The sequence below is a fragment of the Echiichthys vipera genome (genome assembly GCF_963691815.1).
Source record: "Echiichthys vipera genome assembly, chromosome: 19".
NCBI classification, from domain to species: domain Eukaryota; kingdom Metazoa; phylum Chordata; class Actinopteri; order Perciformes; family Trachinidae; genus Echiichthys; species Echiichthys vipera.
Genome location: NC_139844.1, coordinates 8,462,683 through 8,480,112, shown reverse-complemented (window position 1 = coordinate 8,480,112; position 17,430 = coordinate 8,462,683). Strand labels below are relative to the sequence as shown.

General features: G+C 40.0%; 1 protein-coding gene across 1 annotated transcript; it reads left to right on the top strand.

Annotated features, from left to right (window-relative positions):
- Window positions 1-33: 33 nt before the first annotated feature.
- On the top strand, window positions 34-17,430 carry slc30a2 (solute carrier family 30 member 2; the record flags this gene model as incomplete). Its single annotated transcript, XM_083934557.1, has 8 exons — window positions 34-116; window positions 9,391-9,602; window positions 12,442-12,588; window positions 13,172-13,325; window positions 14,396-14,615; window positions 15,127-15,232; window positions 16,361-16,495; window positions 17,285-17,430. 8 exons carry the CDS (start codon window positions 34-36, stop codon window positions 17,428-17,430), a joined length of 1,203 nt encoding a protein of 400 aa, XP_083790683.1.

Sequence of the window (17,430 nt, the reverse complement as noted above, 5' to 3'; positions counted from 1 at the left end):
AGACTGGACACTGACCGGCTGCAGGCTGAATAAATGGATAATAACGCCGCCAATTCGGAAAAATCTCAACTGATACACGAGAAGAGTGCGAAAATGTACTCTCTAAAACTACAAAGGTGGGTTTCACTTGACTGCAGCTGCATGAAGAATAAAGAATGATAACACTGAATGATGCTGCGTGTGGGAATACCTTGATATAAGTTAAATTGGACATGCAATGTAATCGATTTAAAGGAAGTGGGCAATAACAAGTCTGTTAAAATCAAAAGTGAATATTTTCTGCAGGAACAGTCCCGTGTTCTTGTTTCTCTTTATGGTGTACAGCTCGTGTGTGTGTGTGTGTGTGTGTGTGTGTGTGTGTGTGTGTGTGTGTGTGCGTTCGTTTTTGTGTGTGTGTGTGTGTGTGTGTGTGTGTGTGTGTGTGTGTGTGTGTGTGTGTTCGTTTTTGTGTGTGTGTGTGTGTGTGTGTGTGTGTGTGTGTGTGTGTGTGTGTGTGTGTGTGTGTGTGTGTGTGTGTGTGTGTGTGAGCACAGTTGTTACCGTGGTGCATGTTAAGCAGACTGCCGCTCTTGCAGGCTGTTTTATGTGAATGAACAAATTCATTTCCATGCTTGGCTTGTTTCTGGACAGCCTGTGACAAATGGCCCCGGGGCCAGTTCACTGAGCAATGCTAAAAACTCATCATCTGTCATTAGAGAGGCGAGAGGCAGCTCCCCTGCACGTCCAGTCTGCGTGGGGACGGAAAGACAGAGGAGAGCACGGAGATTAATAACACAGTAAATGCAGGGAGGTGTTTGTACCTGTACGTGAAGGCACCACAAATAAAGCCAGGGGTTTATTGAATTTATGTGAGGAAATATTTGGCAAAGACATTTAGAAAGGAATACACTCAAAAAATAAACGTATAATATAATATATAATATAATGCCATAACATATACACTTAAAATTATTAAAACGGTATGTCCTTTCGAGAAAAGGAACTGTCAGCAGTCTGATTCATTTTATAGATAAAGAAAAACCCATAAGAATTTATAATAAATACCAAATAACACGTGTTCTTTTATGAGCTATGATAATACAAATCATATTAAAATTGAACTATTTTTCATAAAGTTTGAATTAAAAAATAATGATATCAAATGCAACAAGAAAAAAACGAATAATGAAATATGATCCTGCAGAGTGTTCGTCACCAAATATGGCAAATAAATACGTAAATAAATACTATTGTTATTTCTGCACAAGAAAAGGTGCGGCAAACATTCTGCAACAGATCCCCCCAGGTTTGTTTGTTTGTTTGTGCAAAATGAAAGCAGCTGCTGCGTTTCAACATCCCTCTCACCTCCCTCTCACCATCATTTCAAACTGGAAATATCGGCCTATGCGTGAGAAAAATGAAATATAATTGAGGGGAAGTTATTATAAACGTTCCCATAGGCCGATCATCAGCAGGCCTGTTGATGCGTCCGTGTTCATCTAATCAATACATGTTTTGCAGTGAATTGATCCCTTTGATAAACTCTTTCACACACACGCATAAGCTGTTCCCCACTTTTTTAGAGCCAATCAACCACGGCATAAAGATGTGAACTGACAGCGAATGGGACGCTTTATGAGCACGAGAGCGACGAGGGGGGAATCCGATCATTTACATTACTATCAGGATGTTGCTGCAGACATGTCGGCCTCTGAAAAACCCGATCACCAGGATCAGAAATCATTTATAGACATCCTTATTATTGAGAGTGTGTGTGTCTATTACGGCGGGCTTGTGAGAGAGATGTGCATATGGCATCACATTTGGAATTTCATGCACCATTTGCATCCTGTGTGTGTGTGTGTGTGTGTGTGTGTGTGTGTGTGTGTGTGTGTGTGTATATGTGTGTGTGTGTGTGTGTGTGTGTGTGTGTGTGTGTGTGCGCGTGTGCGTGTGTGTGTGTATATGTGTGTGTGTGTGTATGTGTGTGTGTGTGTGTGTGTGTGTGTGTGTGTGTGTGTGTGTGTGTGTGTGTGTGTGTGTGTGTGTGTGTGTTTCCCAGCTGACAGTAAAGTGGTTTGACTGACATCACTCCTTGTTCACGTTTAGGCCCAACATATATAAGAGCATAATCCATAAAACAGTTGACACGATTTTTCGGTACCATGAGACATCCTTGAAAATAGATTTATAGCATGTATTTATTAACGCTTTTTAGATCAGTGATGGGCCGTTAATATGCAGGTTGTGATGAAGTCCATTTGGCTTAAGAGTCCTTCAGAGTCAAAAAGGGCAGAGCTGAAATAATCAGCCAATCAATAGACAATTCATTGGAAACTTACAGCTCCTTTTTGTTACATTTTTAATCGTTTCAGTCTTTCTTTCTTTTTTTTTCTTATTTTTTTTTTTTTTAGCAAAAATGCAGCTTAACTGTGAGGATTTGTTGCTCTGGTAAGCTTTAATCGTCATTTCTCTCTATTTTCTAAAATCTTTACAGAAAAAAAACATCAGTTGATTAATTAAAAGGTACTCTACTGGAAACATTAAACATCTGTACATAGAAAATAGCTGTTTACTGCTAAATTAATGTTGCGAATATCGAGTACAGTGCAAGATTAAGTGATAATAAAAACAATTGTTAGTTGCATTTACAGTTACATCAGAAGGGCCCCTCAAGAATGCCCCCCCCCCCCCCCGCCCCTCCTCTGAGCTTTAGAGTCTAGCTCCGCCCCTGGTTGCAGCCATAGCAACGTGATTAATCATTAATAAATTCAGAAGTTTCTCTTTGTCAAGTCATATTATAGATGTTAACAGGTCATTAATAAAGAGTTCTCATAAATCCATCAAGCCTGCGTTTACAGATCTTATCAAGTCTGTCCAGATGCTCGTCAATGGTCGACCGGTCACTCGACTGAGTCTCAATGATCATAACGAGCTAAAGGGGGCTGATTATTTGTCTTTATTAATTCATCTTCTAGTCATTTTTCTTGATTATACAATAAATTTAAGGGGAAAAATGCTCATCCCAAGTTCCATGAGACCAAGGTGACACCTTAAAATGTCCAGTTTTACCCCAAACCTAAAGATATTCAGTTGACTATCACAGAAAAGAAAGAAAAAATTTTATGTTAGAGAAGCTGGAGAAGGAGAGTTTGGGCAATTTTTGCCTTGAATAATAACCTAAATGATTTATCAATTGGGTTATTATCAGTAAACGAAAGGTTGAAATTGATTTGATTGTTGACTGTTGCTTGATTAGTCACCTATTTGTTGCTCACTTAAAAAAGACACATTTTACACCCGCAACAACGTGGCAACCCCAAATTGTTTTGATTTATGGCATAAAACTAATATATAAGGAATTAGTGAATAATCTATTAACCATCAATAAATGAATTAGTGACAACTCATGAGCCTTTTGTAAAACAAACCTTTTTTCTCCAAAAAAACCCCAAAGTGTAACATCCCAAACAGTCTGTTATGTAACCTGATGTCATCGGCCAAGAAAAACAACCCATGAGGAATTCATGAATATACAAAAATAAATGTTTTGGTCTCACATGAACGTAAAGGTCCCATTCTGCTCATTTTCAGGTTCATATTTGGATTTGAGGTTTCTGTTAGAACATGTTTACATGCTTTAAAGTTCAAAAGACACATTATTCTTCTCATCCTGCCTGTCTGAATATACCTGTATTCACCCTCTGTCTCAAACGCTTCGTTTAAGTGTCTGAAAAAGCCCAGTCTGCTCTTATTGGTCAGCATTTCTGGGTCTTCTCTATCTGCGCTCTCTGCGTCTCTGCACCCTCACTGCAGCCGGTGAATGACTGTAACAGCACTGTAGCATCACTCTCTACCTATACACTGTATATATATATATATTGTATAGTTGTGACATCAGAATACTACAAGAAGTCCTGAAGGCTTGTTTAAAGGCACAGTTTCTGAATACAGCTGTGTGCCTTTCTCTTGATTTTCACAGTATTTATAAGTAAGCACCTGGACCTGCATTATAATCGTATTAAGATGTTGAAATCTGACGTTTTACAATATGGGACCTTTAAACCAATTCTTACCCACCAGCCAACCTTAACCCCCCCAATTAAAGCGGATATAATCGATGTGGCAGCTGTTGTTGTATCATGAAAACACTCAATTAAAACTGTTAAATACAGGAAAAAAATATCAACATTTTCATGTTCCTCACACTTACCAATTAAATACTGTGTCTTTATGATGTTACTCAGCTGTATCTACCACAGCCTATTTGTTGGCTCATTTACTCACTGGTAATTCTGATATTTCTGGCAGCAAATGAAGGCAGCATAATTGGCTGAGGGTTAATGGGTGTCTGTTGGAGAGGTTGGGTCTGTCACGGCTGCTGCAGCTTCCAGAAAATTCCCCTGATAACACACCAGTGAACCCAGTCAGGCCATTGATGGATTTAGAAAACCAGCCTGGTTTTCTGCTCATAACTTGAATCCTAATGTATTTAAGATAAATGTAACTTGTTTTGAGCTTTAGTGGGCTTTAAAGTCAGCACATTTTGCTACCGTTGGATAGTGTAAGGCGAGCTGTTTCCTCCTGTTTCTAGTCTTTGTGCTAAGCTAAGCAGCTGCTGGCTTTAGTTTTATATTGACCGTACAGATAGATGGTATCCATCTTCGCAAAAAAAGTACACTATTGCTTAAAGAAAAGATATAAAAGAAACACAAGACAATATATAGAGCATATATGTACAAAGTTACAGAAATAGTAACAGCTGACAGTTACGTATAAGAGATGATTATTGTCGTCACTTTGGCAAGTGGACCAATACTTAATGTATCCCTCAAAAGACAAAACAGAGTTCATTAATGCCCTGCAGCAATCCTCTCTTCAGGTATTATCATGCCAGTTATATCAAATATTGCACAGCGATGTGATCCGATTGAGCAGACTGCAGCCGTCATCAAATGCTGGATGGTTATTGTTTCAGTGGACAGCTCTCTGACATCTCTTCATGTTATATCATTTCACAGATCACTGAATATTCCCTCAGGAGTGTCAACACTGTACACCTGCCCTGTAGGGTATTGACTAACAGATGAACTCTATTATTTCCTAACGTCCTCAGTGTTGTTATTTTTGAGAAAGTAATGTAGCAGGCCAAACAAACGTGATGGAACAGGATGCATGTTGCCGAAATGGACTCAGAAGTAAAAACATTATGAAGCAATTGTTCTCAAACCATGACCATCTAACATACGTACTGTCCACATCCATTTTTTCACCAAAACGTTCAACGTTAAAGTCACTTTTACCAATTAGACAGCCATGGAAATATATGAAAATTCGCTAGTAGATTCTAAGATGTGTGTAAATGTATTTACTTGAACTTAATCGGCCAGGAAAAAGCACCACAGAAAGCCTGGAAACTGCGTCAGACGGGACGTGTCATAATAGGGCCGATGACAGCAAACAGTGTCCGAGTGGTGACACAGAGACCCTAGATTGTTTTATCGGCAAAATGAACATGGCCACATTTGAACATAAGGCGCTCCAGTGTGTATATGTGTTGTATTTATGTGTGTGTGTGTGTGTGTGTGTGTGTGTGTGTGTGTGTGTGTGTGTGTGTGTCTGTGTGTGTGCTTGCGTGTGTGTGTGTGTGTTTGTGCTTGCGTGTGTGTGTGTGCGTGTGTGCGTGCGTGTGTGTGTGTGTGTGCTAGTATTTGCTCTTATGTCCCAGTGGTATAATTGAACAGAATCTGTTTTACACTTGGCTGATTCTTTTCAGCTTGGACATCCCCGAGGACGTGAATGTGTATGCGCGTGTGTGTTTGTGTGTGATGAAGGCTAATCATGGAACACTGGCAATCTCCCATGTGAAGTGTGTGACATAAGGTGTGTGTGTGTGTGTGTGTGTGTGTGTGTGTGTGTGTGTGTGTGTGTTTGTGTGTGTGTCTGTGTGTGTGTGTGTCTGTGTGTGTGTGTGTGTGTGTGTGTGTGTGTGTGTGTGTGTGTGTGTGTGTGTGTGTGTGTGTGTGTGTGTGTGTGTGTGTGTGTGGTTATCTCAAGTGAGCCCAAATTAGTTTTCTTCCACCTCATTAGTCACATCATCGCAGCTCCCCCCTCACTGCACATGGCAAGAACGGCAACCTGGGAGTGTGTGTGTCTGTTTCTATGTGTGTGTGTGTGTGTGTGTGTGTGTCTGCTTCTATGTGTGTGTGTGTGTGTGTGTGTGTGTGTAGTGGAGAAGTCAGTATTTTGTTTTGTTCCCATGATTAATATCCAGTTGAAGTTATCTACATGTGTAATTCTCAAATTAATTTAATTTGCCTATTAACCTGAATATTATCATTACTATCAGTTCTAGTAGCAGGATTAGTAATAGTAGTAGTAGTAAAAGGAACAGAGACTGCTCTTGAACCACTGCAGAAAACTAAAATGACTTTGCAGAAGTACTCGTCAACATTTTAAAGTGTGTGAGTCCCTGTTTTGATTCCTGGCTGGCTGGGCGATTTGCTACTCTATTCTCTTTCCCCACATTTTCTGTCTCTCTCCACGGTCACCATCAAATAAAAGGCATTCAATTCCCAAAACATAATCTCAAAATATATATAATGTGACCAGTATTAGAAAAACACCTGTATTACCAGTAGTAAAACCAAATACCTGCAAAAATAAGATATCCCTTTAGCTCGGTGCTAAATAGCAACATAGTGAACATGGTAAACATCAGCATGTAAGCATTATCATTGCCAGCATTAGCATTTACGAGAAGTAATTACGAGAGGTTTCAGTGCACGAGTTATGAAGCACACATATTAGGCGTATATATATACTTTACCAACAATGTGTTGGATTTTACAGTCAAATGAGTTACTGAGGCACTGTTGTACTTGGGTAAGTAAAGAGCCATGGGCAGCTCTGACACTCAAAGTGCTGAAATGTGGAAACGAGCATCAGCGCCTGAGAGCAGAGGAGCTGTCTCTTTCCCTGTGGTGCTGAAATGACTGCTGACATCAACAAAAGACAATATCCTCAAGAGTGCAGTCCTATTTGATATAAGAGCAAGAGATGGTAGTAAAATGAAGCCCGTAGCACACAATGAGACAGAAGAGAGCTTCAACATCTAACAAAAATTATAGATTACTACTGATTATTTTACAAAAAAAGAAAACCATGACATAGGTTGGCCTTTTTGAGGGCATATATACACAGTTTTTAGTATAACACAGGTTCTTCTTCATACAGGTGTATTTCTGAAGTGGCAAACTGAATCAATTGCGGGGCAGCCGGTGGCACAGTGGTTGGAGCAGTCGCCCCATGTAAACAGGCTTACTTACGCCCCTGCACTGAATTGATGAGTGGAATTGGAAATCCATTTCCTGTGTAAATAGCAAAATGTAACATCAATGCATACTTGCTAAACACTCCCAAGACCCACATTTTTCATCACTCTCTACCGGTTCCCTCCCGCGGATCACAGTTCTCAGGTATTTCTCTCGATTTATGAAACATTTTCACACCTTTTTTTTCAGTTTCTGAGACTTCACACTACAGTAGTGATGCACATTAATCAGAGGATGGTTTGTGGCTGGGAGCGTGTGAACTAATACATCACTAATGTGGTAAATATTAATTACATTCTCTTACGTTACAGCTGGAGAGGGTAGGAAACAGGAATACAGCGAGACATACTGATGCGAGGGTAGACACAAAACAGGTTTACAGGAACACGGATACAAAGTGAAAGCAAATCAAAGCAGATAAAAACTACACCGGAACTAAACAGAAAAAACAAAAGGAACTAACAAACCGCTAAAACACAGATATGGAGGAAAACAGCTGAGAAAACACAAAGACAGGAAGATAAACAAGACATGACACAAGGGGAGTGTGATAAAAATGAAAGAGGAAACAAAGTAAACAAGTCTAAGACAATGACATGAACAGAGCTGCTTTCATTGTTTATTTCAGAAGCTAAAAGTCAAGTTTGTTTTTTTCTGTCAAGTTTGTAACTACAGTTTTTAGATTTGCTGAATGAAACTAAAAAATAAATGAAAACTGGCGAATATAAGTTTACTATGTGTTTTTTTTTAACCTAGAACTAACAGTAAAGGTATTTAACGTAAACTGCTGTTTCAGTGTAGTTATTATTTCAGGCTGTTCTCAGTTTTCGGACATACAAAAAATAACATACAACGAAAAGTAATGCGCAGTAATTTGTGCTCCACCTATTTATTGTGTGCGTATTCCCTGTACTGAAAGCATGTGGAGTAGTAGAAGACAGCGAGCCGCCGTGTAAGGACGCAGGTTGGGGTGGTTTTTGGGTCCTGAAACACAGAATTTTAAGCCATGGGAGGGGAGTTTAATTCCTGTCCATACTAAACCAATCCACGGCCTTTTTACTAATCCTAACCAAGTGTTTTTCATGCCTCACCCCAACCGCCAACTTTCGTTGGCTAAAATCGGTCGGTGTTTTTTGTGCATTGTTGCACTTCCGGGTTAAGAGTCTTTGATTTCCGGTTCGGTCCTATGGTCCATCAGTGTGTCTGTGCATAAGTTTTCGTAGAATTTGGTACAGACATGTTGAGCTGTTATTTTGTTGTTTTCATTCAAAGTCACCAGAATGCAGGAAACAAAGTCTCTAAAACTAACCCCCAGACTCCTCCATTAGATGTCAAAATCCTCCCTCGAGGTCTTAAGGTTGGCGATAAGCAGTTTGTGTTGTAAAAATGTATAAATGGAGGAGTCTGTTTTCATCCACGTGCCTCACCTCACTGTCAGCATTTAATTGATTTCACCTGTTTTGTGTTCACTGGATGATCCCATCTCGCCATTCTTCCACATAAGCAAACATTGATTGTAATCCACTTTGTCAGGAGAAGATCTGTTTCCACTAAGCTCTTCACAGCAACATTTACTCCTTCAAATCAATTCACTCAATGCCTTATATACAGTGTATCAACCCAGGCTGTTACAGGGTGAACAAACAATCCAATGCCAATATGCTGTAGAAGGGAAATCTTCTCGACCAGAGTATTGTTTAAATACAGGTCAATCCAAAATTAGAGGATCTTTTCCTCTGAGCAACAATGTGCCATTAATCTGAATAATCCACAGACTTTGAAGTCAATAGAAGGTCTCCCAAAGAGTTTGTTGCCGTTTACTTCTGTAGAAACTAGTCCATCTCGCTTCTTCAAGAAAACTTACTTCACTATTTGTGAACATTTAGTGCCTTTGATATTGTTTTGATGGTTTAAGGTTTTATTGGTTACAAAAAAAGACAAGTGCTTGAAAAGGAGTGGTCGTCTATGAGTTTACTTTTTATTCTATAGTCCCACTTGGAGTCACCACACGTCAAAATCCTAAACATAGGAGCTTTAGAAAACATACACATCAACATACCTTTCTGTATCCCCGCAGCTCCTTTCCAGAATCCAAAGAGCAATATCCCGACTTCCCCTTCAAGAATGGAGGCGTTGCCGGTGCCATCGAGCTGAAGCGTCCCGTAGGCGCCCACTGCCACGGCACCAAAGCCTCGGTGTGTGAGGAGAGCGGGGACAGGCTGCTGGCCAGGAAGAAGCTCTACATCGCCTCAGCAGTGTGCCTCGTCTTCATGATCGGAGAGGTCATAGGTAAACATTTGGAAGATCAAACTTCAGGGATGAAAGAGAGCAGAAGGTCAGACATTTGTATTTGCATTTGACAGCGGATATCCGGTCCAAGACTTCCTTTTCCAGGTGGCAGGCATTGTTTATTACAGCTATCCGCACATAAATACAGATAAATGATAAGAGAAGCGAATGAAACGCTTAGTCGTCATCTGAAAATACACAATTCGTTCCGCCTCTTTTGTTTCTCACAGACTGTTCTTATGCACACAGCCAAAGCCTGATCAAACATGATCAGTGAATCCTAGTCAGACCACAAACAGAAATTTTGCTTAAATGCAGAATCTGTTTATAGATAACCATTTAATAATAAGTAATAACCAATCCGTATCTGACCAAATGCCTCTCTTTCTGTTCCTGAGTTATGATGTTGAATAATGGACAGAAACATTATGATGTCACAGTGAAATTGACTTTTTGGATATAAAATGTCATCACTTTTATCCTGTTTAGACATTTGTTTGAAATGTTGTCCTGATTTACACACATTATAACACACACACACAGTGACCTTGACCTTCAAAAGTTCATCCTTAAATCCAAGAGGAGGTTTGCGCCCCATTTGAAGAAAATCCCTCCAGGGGTTCCTAAGATATCACGTTCACAAGAATGGGACGGAAAAAAATAAAAATAATAATAATAAAGGGTAAAAAACGATATGTATTATTATTATTGGATACTACTATACTACTACTGTATGATGTGTGCAATGAATTTGTCCATTTTTTGTACTTAAGTGAACTTATAAAAGAGGAAATTCAATTAACGGCAAAAATAGAGTTTAAAAGGCAGACATTTGACTTCAAAAAGATACAAACTAGCTTCTTTTTCCATCTAAAAGAGAGTCGATGACATCCACGCTTCTTTGTCAGTTGGACAGACCTGTGATTTCCAGGATGACTTACTGATTCAAGCATTGCTGCTGCAGACTTCTTATTCCCAGAAAAATCTTTAGTGGTGCTGACAGTCTTCCCCCAGTGGCCAGTGAGCGGAGTAATAGCTGTCCACAATCTTTCAGAGAAAAGTTTTTGGGATCTCCAGGAAAGTGTTTTCCACTGGCACATAAGTGATAGTTGTTTAGTGTGTCTGGATTTGCAGAGTTTACATCAGACATCAGAGAAACACGTTGGTGGTATGGAATGTCGTTAATGACAAAACTTTTGAGCGAGCGCACAGCAATTTTAAGCTTTTATCAGCCTGTAAGTCAACATTTGAGATATAAACAGATGTTTTGAGGACATTGTGTGACATGATAAAGTTTCCTGTGCTTACTGTTTCAATTTTGTCCATTTGTAAAGACCCCACCTTCTAAATAACATCAATTTTGGTGTGTTACATTGAGGAATGTACATGCTAATCAAAAATGACTAGCATGTTCTTGCTGAAAAATCCTACAAAACAGAGAAAGAAAACGTGTGAACAGATTTTGAACAAATGGCGTCATTGAAAACAGGACAGGAACTTTGAAAGCATACCTGGCAGGTGATTGGATGATTCTTCTTCAGTGCTGCTCTTTTCTCTTCTTTCAATGAAGAGACATTCTCCAGTTGATAAAACTGATGCAATTGCAGCATCTACGCTAACCTTTAGAGGAGCCGCCATTGTTGTCTGGAACAAACGGTCGCTCAGTACACACACCTAAACCACACCCGTAGCTGCCAGTAGCTCGTCAAAGGATGCTGATTGGCTCTTCAGAAACCTGTAGGTGACGTCAAAGAGACTACGTCCATATTTTATGAAGTCCATATGTTTGAAACGGGAAGATACAGAGGATACAGGGTTGCAGTGGTTCACGTTCTCTGAAACAAAGAAACTACAAAGTGCCAAGAATATAAAACAGTGGCTCAAGGTTATTGGCTGTTTGCCCAGATGTTGACGATATAAAATATCACGTCTCTTATACCATTAAAGAGGATCTAAGTATCAATATATACCACAGTTTGTAGCTGCAATAACTTACAGATTTGATCGACCTTTAAACGGCTCACATAGATGTAATTAAATGTTTTTACAGTTGGTGACACAACTCCTTGTCAGCAAGTTTTTACTCTCGCTTTCTTGCCTTAAATTGTGTGCATCTGGAAAAGATTTACCCAGCCTAGGGAAACAAAGTGCTAAGGTTCTTTAATTTTTAACCTACTTTACTAGTAACCATTGCCAAATTATGGGGCGATATGGGCCCCTGGGCACACAGACACACTTTATAGTTGTTTAGACTCTTTTTGTGGTCATTTTGTGTCTCTTTGTGGTAATTTTTATTTCTTTATAGTCATTTTGTGTCTCTTTATATTCATTTTGTGTCTCTTTGTGGATGTTTTTTGTCTCTTTGTGGCTGTGTTTTGTCTCTTTATAGTCATTTTGTGTCTCTTTGTGGTCGTTTTTTGTCTCTCTGTGGATATTTTGTCTGTTTATAGTCATTTAGTGTCTCTTTGTGGTTTTTTTTTGACTCTTTGTGGTCATTGTGTCCCTTTGTGGTCGTTTTGTGTCTCTTTGTGGATATCTTGTCTCTTTATACTCATTTTGTGTCTCTTTGTGGTCATTGTGAGTCTCTTTGCTGTTGATTTGCATCTCTGTATTTTTTTACCATCTCTTCCAGTGACATTTTAGAGACAAAGACCAGCTGGGCTCTGTCACATTGGGCACCTGGGCCTGTGCCCGGCAGACCCGTTCAGCAATACATCCATGCCTGTCACGGTTATTGTCTTCCATACAAAGATTCAGCTGAAAGTGCAGGAGTAGTTTTAGTCTCAGGATTGGTCAGGATGATGAGTAAGGCTAACAGTAATATTCTTATTTCCTGCAGGAGGCTACCTGGCCCACAGCTTGGCCATCATGACGGATGCGGCCCACCTCTTGACGGATTTTGGCAGCATGATGGTGAGCCTGTTCTCCCTGTGGATCTCCTCCAGACCGCCCACCAAAACCATGACCTTTGGTTGGCACAGATCAGGTCAGGACGAGAGATCAGACACGCTGAGTGAAAGGATGGAGTAAGGAAAGAGGAGGATGAACGTATGTTTGGATGGATTGCTGAACAATTTTTCTTTCCTTAAACCTGCGGTAGGCATCACTGGGCAGAAATTTCAGAATAACTTCTCAGTATATTGTAAACAAGAGGTCTGAGAGAAAACTACTGGTTTGCCAGTGATAATAGAATTTATCATTTGATTAAAAATGTTTACAAGTCTTACTTTCCAAACACCACCGTGGCCCACTTCTGATCGCCGTTTCACAGTGTTAATATATTTATTTATATTTACACTACGATATCATACAAACCTGTTGATGAGAACCGTTGCCCAAAAACATAATGACAAAGCTATTGACGGCGTGGAAGCATTATAAGTTGCATTCAAGCCTATGAGTCTCTGTTGTGAGTGTCTGACACTAGTCTGGTGTTGGAAGCTTTGCCTCTGAGGGATGTAGTCTGTTATTTAACTTCATGTCCACTCAGACAGAGACGTGTAGAGAGTGATGAACTGTAAAACTATAAAGTCATTAAGAGAGCCGCCTCTCTTCTCTTCTCTCCACAGAGATCCTCGGGGCATTCATCTCAGTCATTTCCATCTGGATCGTTACAGGCGCTCTGGTCTATTTAGCCATTGAGAGGATCGTACGCAACGACTATGAGATTGATGGTCATGTAATGTTAGTGACCTCTGGGTGTGCCGTCATCGTCAATATAATGTGAGTAGTTCTCAGCATAATGGGCTTAAACATTATACTACGTATTATCAATAATACTTTTAAGGTCTCTGGACCGTCAGTTAATTAAACATTCCTCAAAATGTCTTATGTCTGATGAAAAAATAATTAAAAGGAAAGAATGCATTCTTAGAAATTTAAACCAAAATATCAGTTTTTTTGTGCATTTTAAAATGTCTTGGCCACATTTTTGCTTTTTGTCGGTGGCATCCACGTTTTACTTTCCACTATTTCATTTCTAATTTTGTTTGCTGTGTCGGAGAACAGATGCTTCCTACACTTCCATGTGGTGCGCCGTGTACTCGTGTTGTTTCAAAAGGCCGTAAACGCTTCTTCCTCTTCTACTTTTAATGGTGAATTGCAAACGGACGTAGCATTACCACCACCTGTTGTCACCACCTAAATATCTTAGACTTGCTTTCTCACTATCCAACTCCAGTATAGTAGTACTTGGTGAATAAAACACGTGAAACTCACATTTGTATTGTTAGGTGTTTCAATTGGAACCGCTGCAGCTTCCTCTCCCGCCATTTTCACCAGTTTGAAAAGAAGTTGGTGGCAAAGTAGCTTCTGCTATGTAGCAAAGATGGCAACCGTTGAGGGGGAGAAGTGTCCAGTGCACTATGCACTCACAGTAGTACTGGTGGTGTCCACAATGGTGTGAGGGGTTCCTGGTATTGCACACACAAGCAGTTATCAAATGCTTCTCAATGACAAATCGAGAAAATCTACACCCTCCTACAACCACGATGACGAAGTTCAAACCGGACCAACATGGCGGCTGGTTAGGAAGTTTTCTTATATGACAGATAAAGTTTATGTGAGAAATAAGCTGCTGTATCTCCTCATTTTAGAACGACTACGGTTAGTCTAAAAGATTTCTGAGAGGTTGTAGAGGTGGCGAGTGGAGCTGGATGTCTGTAATTTAGATAGACATAAAGTAGCCTGGAACTCAATTATATGCAAATGAGGAGCGGGCAATTTTATGCCCCCTCGCTAAAAACTCAAACTTATAAATTGTTCTCTTTTAAAGTACCGCTTTCTTTCTGTAGCATGGCCTACATTCTCCATCATTCCACCACCTTCCACGCCCACGGCAGCGGCTACCACCAGATCGATGAGGGAGGCCAGAGTCCCATCGCTCACGGCCACTCCCACACGCTCCTCGGTGGCCACAGCAACACGAGTGTCCGCGCCGCCTTCATTCATGTGGTGGGAGACCTGCTGCAGAGCGTCGGCGTCATGGTGGCAGCGACCATCATCTACTTTCGGGTCAGATATAGATCACATTCATGTTAGGGTGAGACCGAAATGTCAGATTGATGATACTGCAGCTTTAATAAAAATCTAAACATGATCCATCGATCCTTTTTGATGCAGCTTGATTTGAATAATCTTGAATTTTGACAGTTTTGAATAATGTATGGGCTAAATACTGTTGCAGGTGCTTTTCTAAAAAAAATGGGAAGACATTCAATTCATCTTTACATTTTTAGAATCAAAACAGCAATGTTTTTTGGGGATTTTAATGGAAATTGTGTAATAAATCTTTAAATACCAAAATACAGTCACTTTAATGGGTTATTTCAAGCACTATGTCAATCCCAAGTGTGGTCTTATTCTGATAGAGTTAAATATGAGTTAAATATTATATCATCATGCAAGATGTTCCCTTCTCATTTTGCCCTGAGCACTTTAATGGCTGCAGACTGTGAAAAAACACCATCTGATGTCCCTTTACTCTCTCTTTAAAGTCTCCATGACGTCTTTTTCTCTCCTTCAGCCAGAGTATAAAGTCGCAGATCCCATCTGTACGTTCCTGTTCTCCATCTTTGTCCTCTTTACCACCATCACCATCCTCAGAGACGTCTTCAGGATACTCATGGAAGGTACCTCACCTGGAGATCAATATTGTTTAACCGTTTGTTTAAAAGTTAGAATAAAAAAAAGATATCAATGGACCTGAGGGAGATGCAAAAGATTAAAGTCCATAGATTTCACCAACACAGATGGATATACACATTAATTAGAATAAAATGTCGAACTGTTCCTTTAAGATGGCACATGAGCTGAAGGGTCATTTATGACCGGTTGTTTTTCTTGCCTGCAGCAGCCGTGATCAAGCTGTCAAGTTTTGACATGATGGTCAACTTCATTTGTGCAGCATCATGAGTGCATTTCTTTCATAGTTTTGTTTATCGAAATTTACAGGGATGGAAAATGTGATAATGAATATTAAGTATGAGGACTGAAAAAATAAACAATAGTAATTAATAAATAAATATAAAATATAGGGATGAAAATATTATAAAATAATTAAAAAAGATAGTAAGCAATTTGTGATAGGAGTAAAAACATATAATTAAAACATAGGCAAAATAAAGTAAATAAAAGGAAACAAAAATAAAAATAATTGAATAAATAAAAGTGAAAAAAAGCAGAGCTTAAGAATAAATAAAATAAAATACATACATGCAATTTATAGTAAAGAAAAACAGGATAAAAGAGAATATTAACAATATTCCTGAGTGGATTTAAACATTTTTTTTTATTTTAATGAAGGCCATGATGTCTGCAGATGACAGGGCTCACGTCACATTACACAGGCTCGGTAGTGTGTTAGTGCACTGAAACCAGCACCAGGAGCTGAATTAGTGCACAGACCTTGTTGCTTTTTTGAACAGTCTTGTTTCTTATGTTCATGCAGAACAAAAAGAACAAGGACACAGATGGTCCCATCCTGGGGACGTCCCATTTCAAAATTCTCTTTGCACTTCACTGAACTTCCTCAAGATGACCCTCCACCCTCCAATTCATCTTAAATAATTTCAATACTTTAGGAGAATATAACTATTTGATCATTGCTTCAAACATGGACATACATGGCACCCAGACTTTTATCTTCATTATGTGGCCTGTTGTTTTTGAGCGGCACAGCACTGCTCCTACTTTAGTGTACACGATAAATGCAGATCGCTGAGAAATGACAATAAAGGAATCGTATCTTGTTTTTTCAGGCTCTCCTAAAGGAATAGAGTTTAACTCAGTGAAGGAGGTGCTGCTGTCTGTGAAGGCTGTGAAGTCCATGCACTGTCTGCACCTCTGGGCTCTGACTCTGGGCCAGGCTCTTGTCTCTGTTCACCTGGCCATAGGTAATGTCACATATACTCATCTACGACTCTGATCTACAAAGCTCCATGTGCTGCGGGAAGAGTGCTACAACCATTCATACTCACTCAATGTGGTCAAAAATCAGCCCAAAATCCAAAACCAAGACACCCAGAACGTAAAGTACAGTGCAGATGACCAATGCTGTGATTTGGTATTAAGAAAACATCGGACATTTGGAGATAATTTTTTGGCGATTGGATGGAGAGCATTTGTGTCCTGTAAACCCCCCCCCCCCTCATTGTCAATGTAAAAAGGAAGTCCATCCATCCTCTGAATGCCCTCGGTCTCTAGTTTGTGGATGTAAAGTCTCATGAGGCTGTGATTACCCTAGAGGACACAACAGCTCAGTTTAGACAAAAAATGCTCTCACTCCGATGAAATGTCTCCTATGGTGACAGACATCATCACACATGAAGACTCTGGGCTCATTGACTCCACAAGAGTCTCAACTTTACAGTCAGACACAGTTTATGACCTTCAACACTGTTTACGGACCCCAGTATGCAGAAATATTCAAAATGCAGGAGAAAAACTGCATGCTTTTGCCCCAAACTGTTTAGGATTATCATCAGGGCTTGACATTAACACCTGCCCACCCACAAAATGCGGGTGAATATCAGCCGTGGTGGGTAACACAGTTGCTCCTACTAGCCCCTTTATAGATGGGGAGATGCACCCGCATGTGATGCTGCTTAGATAATTGTTATTTAGTACTGAACTTACAGTAAAAAAGTGACTCCCCTTGATGTTTTCTTCTCACTTCCTGTCAGAGGAAGGTGCCGACGCTCAGTCTGTGCTGCAGGAGGCCACTGATCTGCTCCACACCAAGTTTGGTTTCTACAGCATCACCATCCAGGTGGAGCTCTACTCTGAAGACATGATCCACTGCTCCCACTGCCAGGACCCCAGGGCCTGA